The 19,632-nt window shown below is 38.7% G+C and overlaps 2 protein-coding genes across 2 annotated transcripts in view; both read right to left on the bottom strand.

Moving 5' to 3' along the window:
• Window positions 1–292: 292 nt before the first annotated feature.
• Window positions 293–19,632, bottom strand: part of LOC309476166 (SLAM family member 5-like) — a 222,374-nt gene continuing 203,034 nt past the window's right edge. Inside the window, exons 4-5 of the mRNA XM_082139402.1 lie at window positions 3,912–3,973; window positions 293–1,308 (exon numbers count right to left, since the gene is read on the bottom strand). Coding sequence (XP_081995528.1) covers window positions 1,231–1,308; window positions 3,912–3,973 — 140 coding nt within the window. The 3' untranslated portion in view covers window positions 293–1,230. The remainder of the gene's footprint in view (window positions 1,309–3,911; window positions 3,974–19,632) is intronic.
• Window positions 7,941–13,921, bottom strand: LOC309474909 (SLAM family member 5-like; the record flags this gene model as incomplete). The annotated part of the gene is made up of 5 exons (XM_082137528.1): window positions 7,941–8,158; window positions 8,278–8,574; window positions 9,387–9,665; window positions 10,101–10,193; window positions 13,864–13,921. 5 exons carry the CDS (start codon window positions 13,919–13,921, stop codon window positions 8,043–8,045), a joined length of 843 nt encoding a protein of 280 aa, XP_081993654.1. The 3' UTR covers window positions 7,941–8,042.

Genomic DNA, 19,632 nt, shown 5'->3' with positions numbered 1-19,632 from the left:
TAAATTCATGTTAAGTTATGATGGGCTTATACAAAATAATTTTCATATTGTACCTGTAATGGCAACAAACAAGGTTGGAAAACAATAAACTGAAAAGATTCAACATTTTAGTGCACGGGCATCAGACTCCAACATGACAACAAAGTCTGTGAAGTTCCGAGCGCCTCCTGCTGGATGAACCGTCGAGTGGAGAAACATTGTCACAACACCAGGATAAGTGTGTAGCAAATGGCGCTTTTCCACTACACAGTACCAGCTCTGGAGAGCCTCGACTCGCCTCGACTCGCCTCGCCTCGCCTTTGTTTGGTTTTCCACTGTGTAAAAGTTGTACCTTTTTTCGTATCACCTCCGGTGAGGTTCACAGACAGACGAAGATTCAGAAGAAGATAATTCCAATACGAAGTTTAATCCAATACAGAGTAGAGACACACATCTAACGTGAACGAGACCGAACAGAGAATGAATGTGAGGGTACAACAAGCACAAACGAGACTAATAAATTAAACAATGAGAAGCGGGAAAACTTAAAGGAATTCACAAGCTGTGATGATGACGTGCTTCTACAGTTATTAACATCATACATCTATCAAAGATGTTTATAACAATATACTTTTTGCAATATTAACTTGCCATTAAATTAGCCGACATAAGTAAAAACTGCTGCTAGTGCTATACAGCTGGTGAGGGAGTAACGGGGAATTTGAAATTCTTTCACTCAATGCATGGGCCCATTAAAAATGAGTCAGGAACTTGGAGACAATTATTTTCTGCACTTTTATACATTGTCAAGGGGTGGTGTAGCAATCGTTCAATGAGAATATACATTACGTCATATAGGATATAAGACGAAGAGAAAAACGAGTCCACATTGTGTCCAGATGTCTTGGAAGCAGATTTCCTTAGACAAATCCAGATCTCCTATCTGAGCTGGTTTCCAAGGACCACACACACACACACACACACACACACGGAAAGTACATTGGATAAAAAGTTATGTGTAAAGGAACAAGAACAACTCCTCCCTTGTACAAGGTCAGCTAGTTTACACAGACCGGAGAGAGGAATCTTTAAAGGTGGGACAGACAGAAAAGTCAGACTGAGAGGTTTATTTTACACAGATGAAATAAAAAGATGTGATAAGAGCAAAAACAAAAGAGAGACAGAAGTAAACAGAGAATAAATGTGAACAAAACCAAAAGGTGTGAGTTAGGGGTTGTATGAGCTTTAACATCAGTTCCAGTGGATAAATACAGTATTTGATAATCGTTTTTTGGGAACATTTTCATACACAGCGTCCGTCTTTGATTTCTGCAAGGAAACACAAACTCAGTCAGGAACTTGGTGATAAATGACATCAATCCTACAGTTCATCACAGGACGTTTTAAACCGTTAAATCATCAAACAGTTTAAGTTCTGAAGGTTTTTTCACAAGCCTGCACTGAAGTCTTTCACACTAAAGCAACAGCAGAGACACTTGTTGCAGAACGTCTACAAAGAAAGCAACGTCTGCTAAAGCTGCATCTCAGCTCAGATAATGATGAACCGCAGAGACGCTGCAGATCGAGGACACACTTCAGCACAGGTGACATGAGGAACAACTTTATTTTTTTACTTTCCAGTGAAATTCTAATGGTATAAAATGAGTGTTTTTTTTTTTTTAATAACAAAGCAAATTATTTATAGTTCGGAATGTTTACAGGTATGATTTTAAAGAAATTATGGTTTAAATTAGTAGGCCACCCCACAGACACATCACAAGCTGGCTTTGATGTAACTAATGCATCAAAATCATAAAATCTAAATAAGGACATATGTACTGTAGGCTAAATTAAGTCAAAAATAGAATGTGTCATGGCGCAACAAACGTGTGCGATCTAGTTCAGTCAAATTATGCACTATGGCGTCAATTTGATGCCAAATCCATTGCGATCACAGACTTAAAAGTAATTAATCAACTTATGCCGAAAATATTTAGCCTATACAAATATTTTATCAGAATTGCAAGCAAAATAATGTTTTCTAGTTCTACAATAATCAGTTTTTTACACTCTCTGACATTTTTTGACTGTACTTTTATTTTCTTTCTACTTGCTTTGTTTTTCTCTTCACTTCCAAAGGTTAGAGTTTCACGCAGAGAAGCCCAGTTCCAGCACATAACACTCCAACTTCAGTTTTTGGGAACCAAATAAGGTACGGTAGGTTATTTTTCGTGTTTTTTTTTTGTAACAACCTAAAAAGAACCTTCCCAGAACTTTCCCTGCAAGTTATTTTTAGGGTTTTCTTTTCATAACCATGTAAACTAATTGTGCAATGATCAATACAGAGATTATTCTAATGCTTAAATGTGTAATCTTTCATAAACAAACTCATTTATGTAATTCTGCCAAATATAGATACAGTTTTTAATAAAATGTAGAAATGAGTCAAAACGCATTATAATGATTGGATAAATCCAATTTCATGTAGCTAAAAATATTAAGCCAAGCTGCGCGCCTCTGATCTGCACCTGATTCTCAGCACAAGCTTCTCTTCCACAGAAAGAAAGACATGGTTTGTAGTTCTGATTATTGCAGTCATCCATCCGTCTTTCATGCCACTATACTGCCCTATAAGGCAAAAGACCTTAACTCGCTATAGAGTGTGGAACTGAGAAAAATTACTTTAGTTGATTTTTAGATTTTTAGTTGTCCAGCCAAATTCATTATAGGTAGGGCACTGGAAATCTGGCAATTGGGACAGTCTCCGCGGGTGCAGCCTCTGAATTGGGACGCAGCAATGGAACGGGTGAATGTGGACAGCTGGCAGAACTCAGATCATAGCAAGACATGTTATGAGCTGATCCAGTATCTACTATGGCAGTGGTTCTCAACTCCAGTCCTCAGGACACTGCTCTGCATATTTTATATGTCTGCCTTATTTAACACACCTGATTCAGATCATCAGCTCGCTGGTAGAGACTCCATGAACTGAACTGAGCGTGTCCGATAAGAGAGACATATATGTGCAGAGCTGTGTGTCCTGAGGACTAAAGTTGAGAACCACAGTGACTGTACTATGGAAATCAGTTAGAAGAATCTTTTTTGTTGTTTACAAATAAATCCAACACTATAGGAAGAAAGTTAGGAACTAGACACTTTCCTTGTATGGAAAAAAAAAAAATCAATAAATGTGAGTGGTGACTGACTCTGCCTACATTTTTTATTTATATGAACTAACCCTTTAATATATAATAATTTATTAATGTTAATATATTACTGGGTTACACTTTATTTGAAGGTGTCATTGTTACAGTGTAATTATATATTTAAGTCCTGAGTAATATTAATTAACAACATGTACTTACTATAGGGTTAGGGTAGCATTAGGGTTTGGTTGAGGGTTAGTTGCATGTAATTATGCATCATTTACTGTTATTACTACGGTAAGTACATGTAACATATGTAATAAGGACACTGTAAAATAAAGCATTACCTATTACTGTTTTTGAAAAAATATATGCATTTTATGTGTTATCATTTTTTTTGGGAGAGTTCAAAGTAAAATCCTAATTACTTCCTATTAATAGTAAGGTAGTTGTTAAATTTAAGTATTGGGTAGGATTAAGGATAATTCATGTATAAGGCATTAATATGTGCTTTATAAGTACCAAAAAACTGCCAATATCCTAGTAATATGCAGTGAGAATTGGACCCTAAACTAAAGTGTTACCATTTTTTAGTTTTGTGCTATTGATTTGAAATGAGAATAGCCCTGCACAATGGAAAACTGGCCGTTAGCAGTGACACAAAGGTGCAAAAACTAAATGCATTCAGATAGCATAAAAACGTTGCTTTGATCTCCTGACACGTCTGTTCACTGATCATCTGCAAACTTCAATCAGACTGACTGCAACAGCCCATAATGATCTTACCTTTTGTCGTGTTGTTGGTTTACACAAAGATGAATCAGTTCCGTCTTCCTCCCGTGACTGGACTGCATTAGCAATAATCACAGGCTTGTTAAAACGTCAAAGCTTGTTTAATATGTGTGTGTGTGTGTGTGTGTGTGTGTGTGTGTGTGTGTGTGTGTGTGTGTGTGTGGTCAAAAGTTTGGAAACTTCAGTTGTTTTTGTTTTGTTTTTATAATATTTTTTTTTTATTGCAGAAATACATTTGTATGTATTACAAAATACATACAAATACAAGAAATACATTTGTATGTATTTCTGGAAAGGTCAGTTTATATTTGATTGAACACAATTAAAAAAAGTTGTAACAATAATGTAAAAAAAAAAAATCATGTTACTTTTGCTCATTTTAATTAATTAGACTGAAATTAAAATACTTTTTTGAGTGTTTCAGAAATCATTCAAATATGCCGATTTGATACTCCGTTATTATCACTGTTGGAAACAGTTGTGCAGCTTAATATTTCTATGGAACCTGTGATACTTTTTCAGGATTCATTGATGAATAAAAAGTTAAAAAGAAAAGCATTTATTCAAATTAGAAAAATCTTTTCTAACAAAATAAATATTTATAGCAATTCATCCTTTCTGAATTAAAGTATTAATTTCTTTCAAAAAAGAAAGAAAAAAATTACTGACCCCCAACTTTTGAACAGTAGTTTATACAAAATATTTCTATTTTGAATAAAATGCTGTTCTACTTTTTAACATTTTATTAACCAAAGAATCCTGAAAAAAAGTATCACAGGTTACAAAAAATATGAAGCAGCACGACTGTTTCCAACATTGATAATAATAAATCATTATGATTTCTGAAGGATCATGTGACACTGAAGACTGGAGTAATGATGCTGAAAAATCAGCCTTGATCACAGAAATAAATTATATTTTAAAGTATATTAAAATAGAAAATCATTATTTTAAATTGTAATATTTCACAATATTATTATTTGTTTCCGTATGTTTATCAAATAAATGCAGGCTGAATGAGCATATGAGACTTCTTCCAAAAACATTAACCCTTGTGCATTGTTTCAATTTACAACCTTTCGTTATGTTTCGTGGCTGAAAACAGCCACTACTTTAAACTGCTGTAAAAATGTATCAGATAAATATTTTTTTCAAAATTTTTTGCATAAATCTATTAATCAACCTCAGTCCTGCTCAAAAATACTAAATGTTTAAAAAAAAATCAGGATTTTAACTCTTTAATTGCCAAATTCGTAAATGATGTCACTGATTTGGAAAAAAAAAAAACACAAAATTACTAATTTTTAATATAAAATGTGATTGTGGACTGGATTTTTTTTTACCTTTTATCACAGTCTTGGACATGTCAAAGATTAGAAACAACATTGGTTTTGATGCATTGTTAGTTTTTGTGCAGCATCAGATTTTTACTTTTTCTCCCTCATTTACTGTTCGTGGCTGTTTTTGCCCCATTGACTTCCATTATAACCACATTTTTTGATTGCAAAGCCATGACACCATATAATCATGCATTTTTGATTGTTGGTGGTTTTCCCTGTTGGGAAGAGGTAAAATTTGTAATTTTTACTGTTGATAACCAGGTGGCACCATTAACCCTTTAGATAGGCCTGTGCAAAAAAAAGCTTAGTTTCTGGCTTTTACATGGAGTTATATGGAGTATAATAGCATATTTGTGTGTGTGTGCGTGTGTTTGTGTTTGTGTGTGTGTGTGTGTGTGTGTGTGTGTGTGTGTGTGTGTGTGTGTGAGAGAGAGTATGAGAACTCACCTTGATGCGTCTGAGAAAATCAAAATATGCACCTCAGCTCTCAGAACTACAAAGTAAGTGTATTTATGCATCTGCTGTCTTTTGATGGTGAGAAATGCAGACTAAACAAAGCAAGTGGATTTAAACACTTGCATGCAAGCCTGCTGGTCATTTGATGGTGAGAAGAGCAGCAAGCAACATGAGAAAGGGCTTGACTTGTAGTGAAGTTTTAGAGATGATTATGCAGCCTGACCCCTCCAGCGAGCTGCAGGATGTATCGTCTTCTCCCTCTGACACCACAGACTCAGGAGAGTCAGATCCTGATTTGGATGTGGCACCCTCATCATCATCTCTCCTTCAGTGGAAGCTAGAGGAGGATCGGAGGATCCTGGATCTGGGTGGATTGGGAGAAAAGGCGAAGTGTGGTTTTCCACCAACGCGGAGACAACTCCCTTTCTTCAGCCTGCCAGAGGTGTGACTCCAGGGCCGACACGCTATGCCATCGCAAGGGTCCAGAACATGGATTCTGTGTTCAACGGATTCTGTTTTTTACGGAGCAGATGATTGACCTCATTGTCAGCATGACCAACCTCCATGGGCGCCGCACAATGAGAAACTGGACCGGGGTGGACTCCACAGATCTCCGTGCCTACATGGGGCTACTGATTTTGGCCGGCGTCTACAGGTCTAGAGGGGAGTCCACACGTTGCCTGTGGGATCATCGCCTTCCCCTCCTATTTTTACTCCGTAAAAAACAGATTGAACACAGAATCCATGTTCTGGACCCTTGCGATGGCATAGCGCGTCGGCCCTGGAGTCACGGGAGTTGGCAGGCTGAAGAAAGTTGTCTCCGCGTTGGTGGAAAACCACACTTCGCCGTTTCTCCCAATCCACCCAGATCCAGGATTCTCCGATCCTCCTCTAGCTTCCACTGAAGGAGAGATGATGATGATCTGGATGATGAGGGTGCCACATCCAAATCAGGATCTGACTCTCCTGAGTCTGTGGTGTCAGAGGGAGAAGACGATACATCCTGCAGCTCGCTGGAGGGGTCAGGCTGCATAATCATCTCTAAAACTTCACTACAAGTCAAGCCCTTTCTCATGTTGCTTGCTGCTCTTCTCACCATCAAATGACCAGCAGGCTTGCATGCAAGTGTTTAAATCCACTTGCTTTGTTTAGTCTGCATTTCTCACCATCAAAAGGCAGCAGATGCATAAATACACTTACTTTGTTTTTGTTTACTCCATGTAGTTCTGAGAGCTGAGGTGCATATTTTGATTTTCTCAGACGCATCAAGGTGAGTTCTCATACTCTCTCACTCACACACACACACACACACACACACACACACACACACACACACACACACACACACACACACACACACACACACACACACACACACACACACACACACACACACACACACACAAATATGCTATTATACTCCATATAACTCCATGTAAAAGCCAGAAACTAAGCTTTTTTTTTTGCACAGGCCTATCTAAAGGGTTAATGGTGCCACCTGGTTATCAACAGTAAAAATTACAAATTTTACCTCTTCCCAACAGGGAAAACCACCAACAATCAAAAATGCATGATTATATGGTGTCATGGCTTTGCAATCAAAAAATGTGGTTATAATGGAAGTCAATGGGGCAAAAACAGCCACGAACAGTAAATGAGGGAGAAAAAGTTAAAATCTGATGCTGCACAAAAACTAACAATGCATCAAAACCAATGTTGTTTCTAATCTTTGACATGTCCAAGACTGTGATAAAAGGTAAAAAAAAATAAAAAATCCAGTCCACATTCACATTTTATATTGAAAATTAGTCATTTTGTGTGTTTTTTTTTCCCAAATCAGTGACATCATTTATTAATTTGGCAATTAAAGAAATAAAATCCAGATTTTTTTTTAAACATTTAGTATTTTTGAGCAGGACTGAGGTTGATTAATAGATTTATGCAAAAAAAATTGAAAAAAATATTTATCTGATATATTTTTACAGCAGTTTAAAGTAGTGGCTGTTTTCAGCCACGAAAGATAACGAAAGGGTAGTAAATTTGCCCACAGTGTACTGTTGAGTTTTTGAAAAATTTCAAAGCATTTTCCCAAAATATGTATCAAAATAAGATTAGTCACCAAAAATCATTCCATTTGCTGAAACATGGAGAAAGTTATGGCCAAATTAAGACTCAAAAATACCCCGTAGTGGATGAAAACATCCCCAACAGCACATAAGGGTAAAAATAGTAATGTTTTGACCAGTACTATATGCTGTATGTGTGTGTGTTCATATATATGTTTCAAAAGCATTAATTGTACTTAATATGTAGGTAATAACTGAATTCCTCACCTGTTTTTACAGATGGATTTCTTACAGATGCAGAAGATCACGACTAAAACAACAATCATCAGAGATCCAGCAGCAGAAATCAGGACTATATAAAACCAGGGCAGGTCCTGATCTATAATGGACAAAATCTGTCAGTCTGATCGCAAACAGAACTGAGAGATAACGGTGGAGTATTTTTGTGTCAAAATGATCAGTTCAGTAAATAATCACTAATATTCACCATCATCGTACCTGAATGTGTGTGACAGAGTGTGTTGATGTCCAGATGTGTGGTCTGGTTGCTGATGGGATTGTTCAGCACACAGCTGTAGGTGTTTTTATCCTGATATTCCACCTCCAGAGGTAGAGAGAGACTGATGCTGAGATCACACACACTGATGCTGGACAATACACTGATTCCTTTGTACCAGGAGAGAGTCACATCACACACATTCAACACTGATGAACACAACAATGAACAATTTGATGACGATGATGAGGATGATGATGAACAAGTGTGACTAAATATGACAGGAACAGGCAGACGAGCTGGGAAACATAAGAGAATAAGGAGAAATCTGAACAACTAAAAAGTTCTGTTATGAAACTCTAGATGGCACAGTCTGATTGGTCCTTCATTAAATCCACATGATTCTCTATAGGGCACAGATGATTGGTTCCTGCTGTATCTGCTCAAACTTCAAATACTTGGTCAGCATTTGCATTAGCAGTGCGGCGCTCTTTCAGAAACCCTCCACCTTCCCCAGCTCCACCTGTATAGATCTGCTTCAGGTAACTCATGTACGCTATATACAGCAGCAGCATATCTTGCTCACAGCACACGTGTGTGTTTGCTCTGCAGCAGCAGAAATAACCAAATCTAATCAACAATCTGATTTTCGGTTCAATGTGTTGAGTGAGTGTTTATACGGTCTGTCATCTCAAACTATAAAATAAGAAAACATATGACTGGTGCTGAGCCAAAGACGGATGCGCTCTGCACTTGTCAAATCAGTGTTTTCAACCACATAATGTTTCTTTTAGGTTTCAGACATTTAAATACACATACAGTAGGTACAAGAAAAAAACATTTAGTAGTTTTTACAAGATAAACACACAGTTTACAAAACAGTTTGTAAAATACACTGATGTTGAAGCGGCAATAATGATAATTTCAGTTTGACAACATGTTTTATTCACATTCTAATGTGAATAAAATTTACGTGTGAAAAGGTTAATAAATGAGAATATATTTGAAGGAAAGGACAACCCAGATCCGGCCCACATCTGGCACACGTGGATTCCACATATACCAGATCTGGGCCGACACTGTTGCTGTCTGGGAAATGATTTCTACTCACCATACACAGAAACATTGAATGTTTTTGATGATGGTGATGATAATGATTCTGCTCTAGTTATATGAAGTTTATAGATTCCAGCCTGTTCAGTTGTGATGTTTGTGATGGTCAGATATCCAGTTTGATTGTCCAGCTTCAGTCTGTCTCTGAATCTCCCATCAGTGAAAGCTAGCCTTTCTTTTTCAGACTCCCACAGTATGTGATTTTCTCGTAGGCCTATTTCAGTAAGCCCAGGGTTTAAAGTGACTGAATCTCCCTCCGACACTGACTTCATCTTATCTGCATCACCAAACACACATGGAGAATAAACAGGAACAGGGTTTGTCACAGATTAACTTTTAAATAACTTTATGATTGTTTGAGAAAGTAAATAGTTTGAAATTTAAAATGAATAATATCATAAAACAACAGAATAGAGTAAAATGGTGTGTGGATATTATATGGAGTGATTAAAAAATAAGAAGATGAAACAAATATTTAACTCACAGTTGATAGTGAGAATGAAATGTATGCTCATTGGTCGGTTGGTATGTACTCCATAATCTCCACCATGATCAGTTGTGATATTTGTGATGATCAGAGATCCAGTTTGATTGTCCACCTTCAGTCTGTCTCTGAATCTCCCATCAGCAACATTATCATATACAGTGATGCTGTCATTATTTACATTTATTTCAGCTAGTAAATAATTTCCAAACCGCCACCAAATTTGACTTCCATCCTTCATGCCATCACTACCAATGTTTAGAGTGACCGAATCTCCCTCCATCTCTGACATTGGTAAAACTCCTACAGAACCAAACACACCTGAAGAACAGAGAGAGTTTGTCACAGATTAAAGATTTAAATAACTTGATTTCGGTTTGATGAAGCTTCACCAAAATACTTTAATTCTTTGAATCTGAAGTGAATAACATTCTGCAGCAGTATAAACAGAAAACATGCTGAATGAAATGTGAAATACTTAAAACATAATTTTACATGGACCAGAAACTAAATAAAAAGACATGTTTACTTAGATAAGAGTAATGTCACACTTAAATGAATGCTGTTGGGTATTGAGCTTCATATTTAACATATCCCTAAAAAAAATTGTTTAGACCTGAATCAAAACTTTAAAAATCAATAACTTATACTTGAGAATAACAGTCAATGTTAATCATCTCTGACTAATTTCACCAATAATGTATTACATACATAGTACTAAAACAGAAGCAACTGAAGCCTTAAAAAACATTTCAAACTCACCATCCAGACGCCACAAACAGAACAAACATAATTTGAGAAACATTTTCTTCATCAGTTCACTGAAAACCCTACGATAGTGATCCTTAAAATGTCTGATAACACTCCGACTGATCGGAAACACGATTGAACTGTGATATTTATCTGGTTGAAGCTTCTCTCAACAGGTTTCAACCTCCGTCACAGTTTCCTTTATTAAAAAGGAAGTCATGCAAATAAAGCTGTTCCTGATCTTATATTTTCAAATGAATTCTGGCCCTGTATTAGTTGAGTGAAACGTTGCATGAGTGTTGCATGAGATCCATATCTACTGGTGTTTTATTTTATGTTGTGAGGGTCAATCCTATTTGACCTCTGACCCTTATTTGACAGCACTTTATTTCAGTGTAAAGATGTTTTGTGTGGAGTAGAAGATTAAAAGGTTCATATTAGCAGCAGAGATGATGGACAAATGCTTCACAAACTAGTTGACACAGACGACACACATCCAGACCACATTTCTGTACAGATAAAACAAAGAGGAAACCCATTGCAGCGTCCAATTAGGTTTGAGTTCGTGTTTGAGATCTCAGGCTTTTGATTTCAGACTTTGTTATCTTGGGGAATCTGAGCAAAATAACTCTTGAAGCACATGTGTGTTTACCTTGGTCTTTTCTTCTGGAGAAACAGAGAAGCGTAGAGGCCTGGATCAGTGTTTTCCTAAATTCATGTTAAGTTATGATGGGCTTAGACAAAATCATTTTCATATTGTACCTGTAATGGCAACAAAGGTTGGAAAACAATGAACTGAAAAGATTCAACATTTTAGTGCACGGACTTCCCTTTCGAGGGAACTCGCGATGCGTCAATTACGCTTTGGGAACGCTCCTGCGTGATTGCGTCTGAAGCACCTATGTCAACTAGTCCAATGGCGAGAGTGGGCGTCACGGGCGGGTGACGTGACGACCAGGAAAGGATAGCCTAAAGGACATCCGGTTTAGAACCGCGCTACCCACTGCGCAATGTGACGTCGTAGTGACGTCATTTTCATGTAATTTTTGGACGTCCAAATTTGGTCCATTGAAGGGGTTGTTTTGTAACGCCAGGCGACGTCTTTTTTCGACGTCTTCCGCACGTCATTTTTCGACGTCTTTCGCACGTCATTTTTCGACGTCTTCCGCACGTCATTTTTCGACGTCCATCCACAAAAGTTTGTTTACAATAAATCGCGCTCAGTGCTCTCAAACAAAACATCGGCTTCTCACACACACACACACACACACACACACACACACACACACACACACACACACACACACACACACACACACACACACACACACACACACACACACCTTGCTTTACCTGGGACTCGAACTCGTGATCATCTGCTCCACGTGCCAACGCCCTACTGTTTGAGCTACAGAGAGAGTGATATAATTTATGATTATCGCGTTTAGGCTAAAAATAGGTTCGGCGCTTGGATCACGAGCATCTTGCAGTACATTTAAAATATTTAAAATATAATATTTTAAATATTTTAAAAATATATTACATTTTAAATATAGCGATTTGGAAACGTGGATGGAGCAGTGAATAGGTTCATTACACAGCAAAATGACACGACAAACTCGCGTTTTGGAAAAGAGCTCTTCATTTGTAAATTAAAAAAAATTATAATAATCATGTAAATTTCCTGCACCTGTCATAGACGTCCAAAAAATTACCCAGTTCAGGTCCAATGTTGAACGTAAATATGACGTCCAAGTTGGGTCATGGTTGGACGTCCAAATAGTGGACCTAGTTTGGACGTCGAAAAAAATCACCCAGTTCAAAGGTCCAATGTTGAACGTCAATATGACGTCCAAGTTGGGTCATGGTTGGACGTCCAAATAGTGGACCTAGTTTGGACGTCGAAAAAAATTACCCAGTTCAAAGGTCCAATGTTGAACGTCAATATGACGTCCAAGTTGGGTCATGGTTGGACGTCCAAATAGTGGACCTAGTTTGGACGTCGAAAAAAATTACCCAGTTCAAAGGTCCAATGTTGAACGTCTATATGACGTCCAAGTTGGGTCATGGTTGGACGTCCAAATAGTGGACCTAGTTTGGACGTCGAAAAAAATTACCCAGTTCAAAGGTCCAATGTTGAACGTCTATATGACGTCCAAGTTGGGTCATGGTTGGACGTCCAAATAGTGGACCTAGTTTGGACGTCGAAAAAAATTACCCAGTTCAAAGGTCCAATGTTGAACGTCTATATGACGTCCAAGTTGGGTCATGGTTGGACGTCCAAATAGTGGACCTAGTTTGGACGTCGAATAGATGTCCAGAATTGGTCATGGACCGACGGACCCAATATAGACATGATCTGCACGTCTATCCGACGTCCAATGTTTAGTGGGTAGCTTCTGTGCCTCAGCAAGCGCTCTTTGTTACTGACTGTCATATTTATTGTTGTCTGTCACTATATCAGTCACAAGCATAGATATTATGGCGAACAAACAACCTTAGATCGTGTGTTCCTCCCTGCCCTCTTTCTTTACTGGTGGGGATACACATGATGTATGTGTTGTTTGTTTGGAACGGAGCATGATCTGTCAGCGCTCGAGGGCGCTGACTACGAGCATTGCGAGTTACTATCGCTTTACTCGCTCCGTTCCCGCTTGTCACTCTTTGAGGAGGGTGTTCAGGCTCGCGTTCCTCGCAGTACCGGCCCCGTGTTGCCGAGGCAGCATGGAAGCTGGTATTGTGGGGTTCGCAAATGGATCTCGCGGAGGGGTTAGAGACGGGCTCCGCCTTTTCTCTGCCTTTTACCCGGGGGATCCAGTGCTCTCTCTGGGATCGGAAGCCCGCGCCGCGGCTTCTTCCGCCCTGGTTAGAGAGCCCGGTGTTTCAGCAGTCTATCTCTGAGGAGGTAGATGTGCTGAGCATCGATGTAGTCCACAACCACAAGTAGCCTATATATCTAGACAGGAGTATGGGGAGCAAACAGCTTTGGATTGTGTGTTCCTCCCTGCACTCGCTTCATTACGAGTGGGGACACACGCGATTCATGTGTGTGTTTGGGAGTGGAGCATGCACGTTCAGCTAGTAAAAGGGGGCTGACAGTGTTCATTCATAAATTCCCGACGTGTAACATTTGCACTTTTGAGAGTTAGCTCTGCTCCTGATGGCTTTCTTCTCGAGGGAAGAAGTCAATAAAGATTATTTGGCTCGGATCTCGCGTTTGCTGAGGCAGCGCGTAGATTACGGGTCTGCAGGGGCGGATCTACTGGGGTGGCACGGGAGTAAAGGTCTTGCCACCCCATTGATGTCAGCCAGGCAAGCTGAAAATAAGACTACATTTACGGTAAAAACCTTTGTTTTCTGGGCGCCCCTAAACGCATCATGACTTGAGTTGCCTACTAGCTACGTCCCTGATTCAAACGTGCAGAGCGGCGTTCGCTCAGTCTGGCTCACACACAGCGAGTCTGCTGCGGTGCGGTGGCCCTGCAACCCGACTGGAGAGACTGAGCTGCCGAGCCTAGCTGAAGGTGAAGTGAGTTTCCCCAAGTGTAGTTTAAACACACGTTTAACTTAAAGTTACATTTGTAATGAATGTATGCTAAAGACGATTCAGCATCAGCAAAAACAGCGAGTCTATTACGTTAGCCAAAATCAGCGGTCAAAACGCTCCCTCGTGATTTGTAAGAGTAGGCTATACTCTTCCCTTTGATTAGCCTAATTTTGATTTGAGTAAAGACAAGAACAGCTTAATAAAAAATAAAAAATATTGTTTGTATCCATAACGTTTACTGATGGTCGCCGTTACGCCTACGTTACGTTACAACACACAATACAGTGCCAGTTAGGAGATCGATCATTTGATTAGCTAAGCAGTCCTAGTAAATCCAATTCCTCTCAGATATCACATGAATATCAGCAATGAAACCAGGTTACAACTGGGGAAATAACAAATACAAATACATGTGATAAATCTTTCTGATTTGATATTTGTTATTGAGGACAGAACTAAACATTCAAACGGTTACACTTTCTTTGATATTAAACTAATTTTATTTAAGATTTAGATTTTGGCTTCCAATGGTTATAAAAAAGAATATATTTGAGGTATAGGCCTACCATTAAAAACTAAAGCTGCATTCTGTCTAGCGCAACTTCCTTCCCTTCACAGCGGTGTGCTGTCATTTCTCCCTAAAACCCAAACATAACGTCAGAATCTGCATGATCGGTTATTGTTGTAAAATGTAGTCTATACTGTTGCTAAACTGCGGGACGCGTTTGATAATAAAAGGCTATTAAAAGTACCATAATTGGCAATAGATGCTGTTCCAAATGCGGCGCGCGCTCCGAAGCACACCGCAACGAGACAAGCAACGTATATTTTGGGCTTCGTGTGCACATCTAAACGATCAAATGTGTCAAAATGGCTGTCTTGGAGATTCACTTAAACAGTTTATTCACTTAAATACAGTTTATGTCTTAAATGGGCGTAAATAGTTTTGAGAAAATATGAGGCGTAATAATGATTAGATCTGCATTTGATCTTAAAGAGGCAGCAGTCAAATAAACCTGCTGACGATTGCTCCATTAATGTGAATCAAACAACAAAAGGCAAAGAGAAAATCAGTCGCAGCTCTTGAATTAATAATTTTGGCTTTTATAACTTGAATCTATCTATGATAAACTATGCAGTGTTATTTTAAATCTGACTTTATTAGATGTCTTTTTAGCCCATATTACTCCTGAACAGTAATGTCAGTAGACATTACTGAAATGAAAGCACTGGGTATATAATTTGTATATTTGTTTAATTGTATACTTTTTTTGTTTGACCATGTGTTTGTACTTTGTTTTTGGTGTCCTATGTCTTCTGTATATAAAACACAAAAGCCTGCACCCTTCTGCATAACATGCATGTTTTATTTGTTTTGTTATAGCATTGCTTTTTCTTTTGCTATAGATATTTATTTTACATTTCAAAATATAAAGCAATATTAATTGTGTTCTAAATAATTTTTTCCCCCTTTTTTTTAATATAACATAAATAACCGATAAGAATACCGTTAAAGTACCGGATCGATAAGGAGTATCGGTAAGAGTAGTAATAGTAAGAGTAGTAGCTGCCTCGCTGTCTGCTGTGAGTTTGTCTGCTTCGGTGCTGTAAGCTCCGTATTAGCCTCGTATTAGCCTCGTATAGCCTCGTATTTCCTTGTTTTGAACCATCATTTACTACAATTTCTAGTTGTTTATACTACTACTAAATACAGCTTACCCAACATCGCTGGCTTCCGTTACTACTAACACAACACGCTGGTAATTCGCTAGCCTGTTAGCGCCACCCGTGCGCTCAGCTATTTTTATTTATTTATTTTCTCTCGCGCCTTTGAGTTCATAAAAGCTCAGGTGAGTAAGAATCACTCAACAAACACGGTGAGTAATGTCTTGTCCTGTTATTATCATGCGTCGCGTCTGAATGCGTGGTTGTTTTTGGAGCTCTATCGATTTGATTTATAATTCTTGATTTTTCTCTTTAAACTCGCTTACAACGAACATTTTCTACTTTTCCTCACTGAGAAGCACTAATGTTACTGCTCAAACCTCATTGTTACAACGCGGACTGTTGAGCAGACGCGTCTCAAGCCTATTAGTGATCCAACGCTGCATACTCTTAAAGGTTACGTCCGTGGATCACGGCTGAACGCGTCTTCTCCACACTCACTTATAAACAAAATTTTTTTATTTTTTTTTCGCCTATCGTGCGTCTACTCTACACCCCTACCACAAAAAAAAAAAAACTAAAAAACCTCATAGTTACAACGCGGACTGTTGAGCAGACGCGTCTCAAGCCTATTAGTGATCCAACGCTGCATACTCTTAAAGGTTACGTCCGTGGATCACGGCTGAACGCGTCTTCTCCACACTCACTTACAAACAAACAAACTTATAATATAAATTAGTATTAATATTGATAGCATCACTGGTAGCTTCGTTGCTAACTCACTGTCCATCTGTTAAAATGGCGAATATATCAGATGTAAGTAGTCTACCGTTTGGTGCAGGTGAGGACACATTTGAGCTGCACGCACTGCAGTCTGAGCTGGAAGCTGTTGAGAAACAGATCCACAACCTTTTATTGAGACAGGCCGAGCTGAGAGACCGGTGTTTGGCTCTTGAAACATCACGTGCCGATGCACACAAATCAGTGTTTAACGTTACTAACCCGCTGACTCCGACCGCGTCTACTCCGTGCGTTCCTCAGCATCGGTCGCAATCAGCCATGGTCTCGTTCACTCCGGCTCCAACACGCCACCACGAAGCCTGGGTGGTTCCGCAGCGGAAGACGCGAGTCAGGTTTAGACCAAGACTTTCTCCGACCCTCCCGGTTTTCGAGTTATCCACACAAAACCGCTTCTCCCCTCTACGCGAAACAGAACACGATGCTGTGATCATCGGCGATTCCATCGTTCGGCACGTACACGCTACGTTAGGTAAAAGTAAGGTGCAAAGTCACTGCTTTCCTGGTGCTCGTGTTTCTGAAATCGCTGCTCGCGTTCCCGAGATCCTGAACGGTGACGAGCGCGTCGGAACTGTGGTCCTGCACGCGGGAGTGAACGACATCAGGCTGCGCCAGACGGAGATTCTGAAGAAAGACTTCAGGAATCTATTCGATACGGTACGCAGCACATCGCCTGAAACAACGATCATTGTGTCAGGACCGCTTCCCACGTACCGACTAGGGCATGAAAAGTTCAGCAGATTATTTGCGCTAAATGAATGGTTAATGTCATGGTGCAATGAGCAGAAACTGCTCTTTGTAAATAATTGGAATCTGTTTTGGGAGCGTCCTAGGCTTTTCCGTGCTGATGGCTTACACCCAAGCAGATTCGGAGTGGCTCTTCTGTCAGATAACATCTCTAAAAAGTTAAATACCCTTTGACTAGTAACCAAAAGTCCAAATCATAGTCTCTGCTGCTCCAATTCAACTGATATAAATACTAGTGTAGAACATTGCATAGAAACCGTGTCTATTCCTCGTTTAGTGAGATCAAATAATAAATCTAATGCAGGATCTAGGAAAAATCTAATTGTTATTAAAACAGAAAATGTTGCTATTAGTAAACAAAAACTATTTCTAAAGCTAGGTCTTCTAAACATTAGATCACTCACACCTAAGGCAGTTATTGTAAATGAAATAGTCACAGATAATAGCTTCGATGTACTTTGCCTTACTGAAACCTGGCTTAAACCAAATGATTATTTCGGTATTAATGAGTCTACTCCTCCTGGATACTGTTATAAGCATGAGCCCCGTCTGATTGGTCGTGGTGGAGGTGTTGCAACCATTTATAGAGATATTCTAAATGTTACTCAGAAAACGGGTTATAAGTTTATTTCATTTGAAGTACTTGTACTAAATGTTACGCTCTTAGATGTTAGAAAAACATCACTATTATCTCTAGCCTTGGCTACCGTATATAGACCGCCAGGGCCTTACGCTGATTTCCTAAAAGAGTTTGCAGATTTTCTCTCAGACCTATTAGTCAATGTCGATAAAGCATTAATTGTTGGAGATTTTAACATACACGTAGATAATCCAAATGATGCGTTAGGAGCTGCGTTTACAGATTTATTAAATTCATTTGGGGTCAAGCAAAACGTCATCGGACCAACACATCGTCTTAATCATACACTCGATTTAATTATATCACATGGAACCGATCCAACCGATATAGATATCATTCCACAAAGTGATGAAGTCACTGATCACTACATGGTAACTTGCATATTACGTACTGCTGTAATATGTCATGCAGCGCCGCGTTATCGACCAGGCAGAACAATCCTTCCATCCACCATAGATAATTTCTCAAATTGCTTATCTAATTTGTCTCAGCTGCTGCCTGAACCCAAACAAACAGATGAACTAGAAGAACTAACTAGCACTATGAGCACCATTCTCTCTAGAACATTGGATGTGGTTGCACCTATTAAATTAAAAAAGGTCAGAGAGAAAAATAAAGCACCATGGTATAACAATACTACGCATGTTTTAAAGAGAGAAACCCGTATTTTAGAGCGTAAATGGAAACAAACTAATTTAGAGGTCTTTAGAATCGCGTGGAAAGACAGTATGTCACGTTATAAAAAGGCCCTAAAAGCGGCCAGGGCTGAGCACCTCCGCAAACTAATAGAAAACAACCAAAATAATCCAAGGTTTTTATTTAACACCGTGGCTAAACTAACAAATAAACAGACGTCACCCGAACAAAATATCCCGTTACAGTTCAGTAGTAATGATTTCATGAACTTCTTCACTGAGAAAATAGAAAGCATCAGAACCACAATTGTAAACGTTCAATCTTCAATCGCGCCTTATAATTCAGCTTCAATTATCACCCCGCAAGAACAATTACAGTGCTTTACAACTATAGAACAAAAAGAGTTAAATAAACTTATCACTTCATCTAAAACAACAACATGTTTATTAGATCCTATACCAACTAAACTACTGAAAGAAGTGTTACCTGTAGTGGAAGAGCCTCTCCTCAATATTATTAACTCGTCTTTATCTCTAGGTCATGTTCCAAGAACATTTAAACTGGCAGTTATAAAACCTCTCATTAAGAAACCACAATTAGATCATAATAATCTAGCAAATTATAGACCCATTTAAAATCTTCCATTTATGTCTAAAATATTAGAAAAAGTGGTGTCCGCTCAACTGGGCTCTTTCTTGCAACAAAATGATATCTATGAAAAGTTTCAGTCAGGATTCAGACCGCATCATAGCACTGAAACTGCGCTTGTTAAAATCACAAATGATTTACTTTTAGCTTCTGACCAAGGCTGTATCTCAATACTAGTTTTACTTGATCTTAGTGCTGCGTTCGATACTATAGATCACACAATACTCTTAGATCGACTACAAAATTATACTGGTGTTCAAGGACAAGCACTAAGCTGGTTCAAATCATACCTATCTGACCGCTACCATTTTGTCTATTTAAATGGAGAA

The sequence above is a fragment of the Leuciscus leuciscus genome (genome assembly GCF_965113295.1).
Source record: "Leuciscus leuciscus genome assembly, chromosome: 15".
NCBI lineage: Eukaryota > Metazoa > Chordata > Actinopteri > Cypriniformes > Leuciscidae > Leuciscus > Leuciscus leuciscus.
Note: the sequence above shows the minus strand (reverse complement) of the source record. Positions and strands in the feature narration are given on the sequence as shown.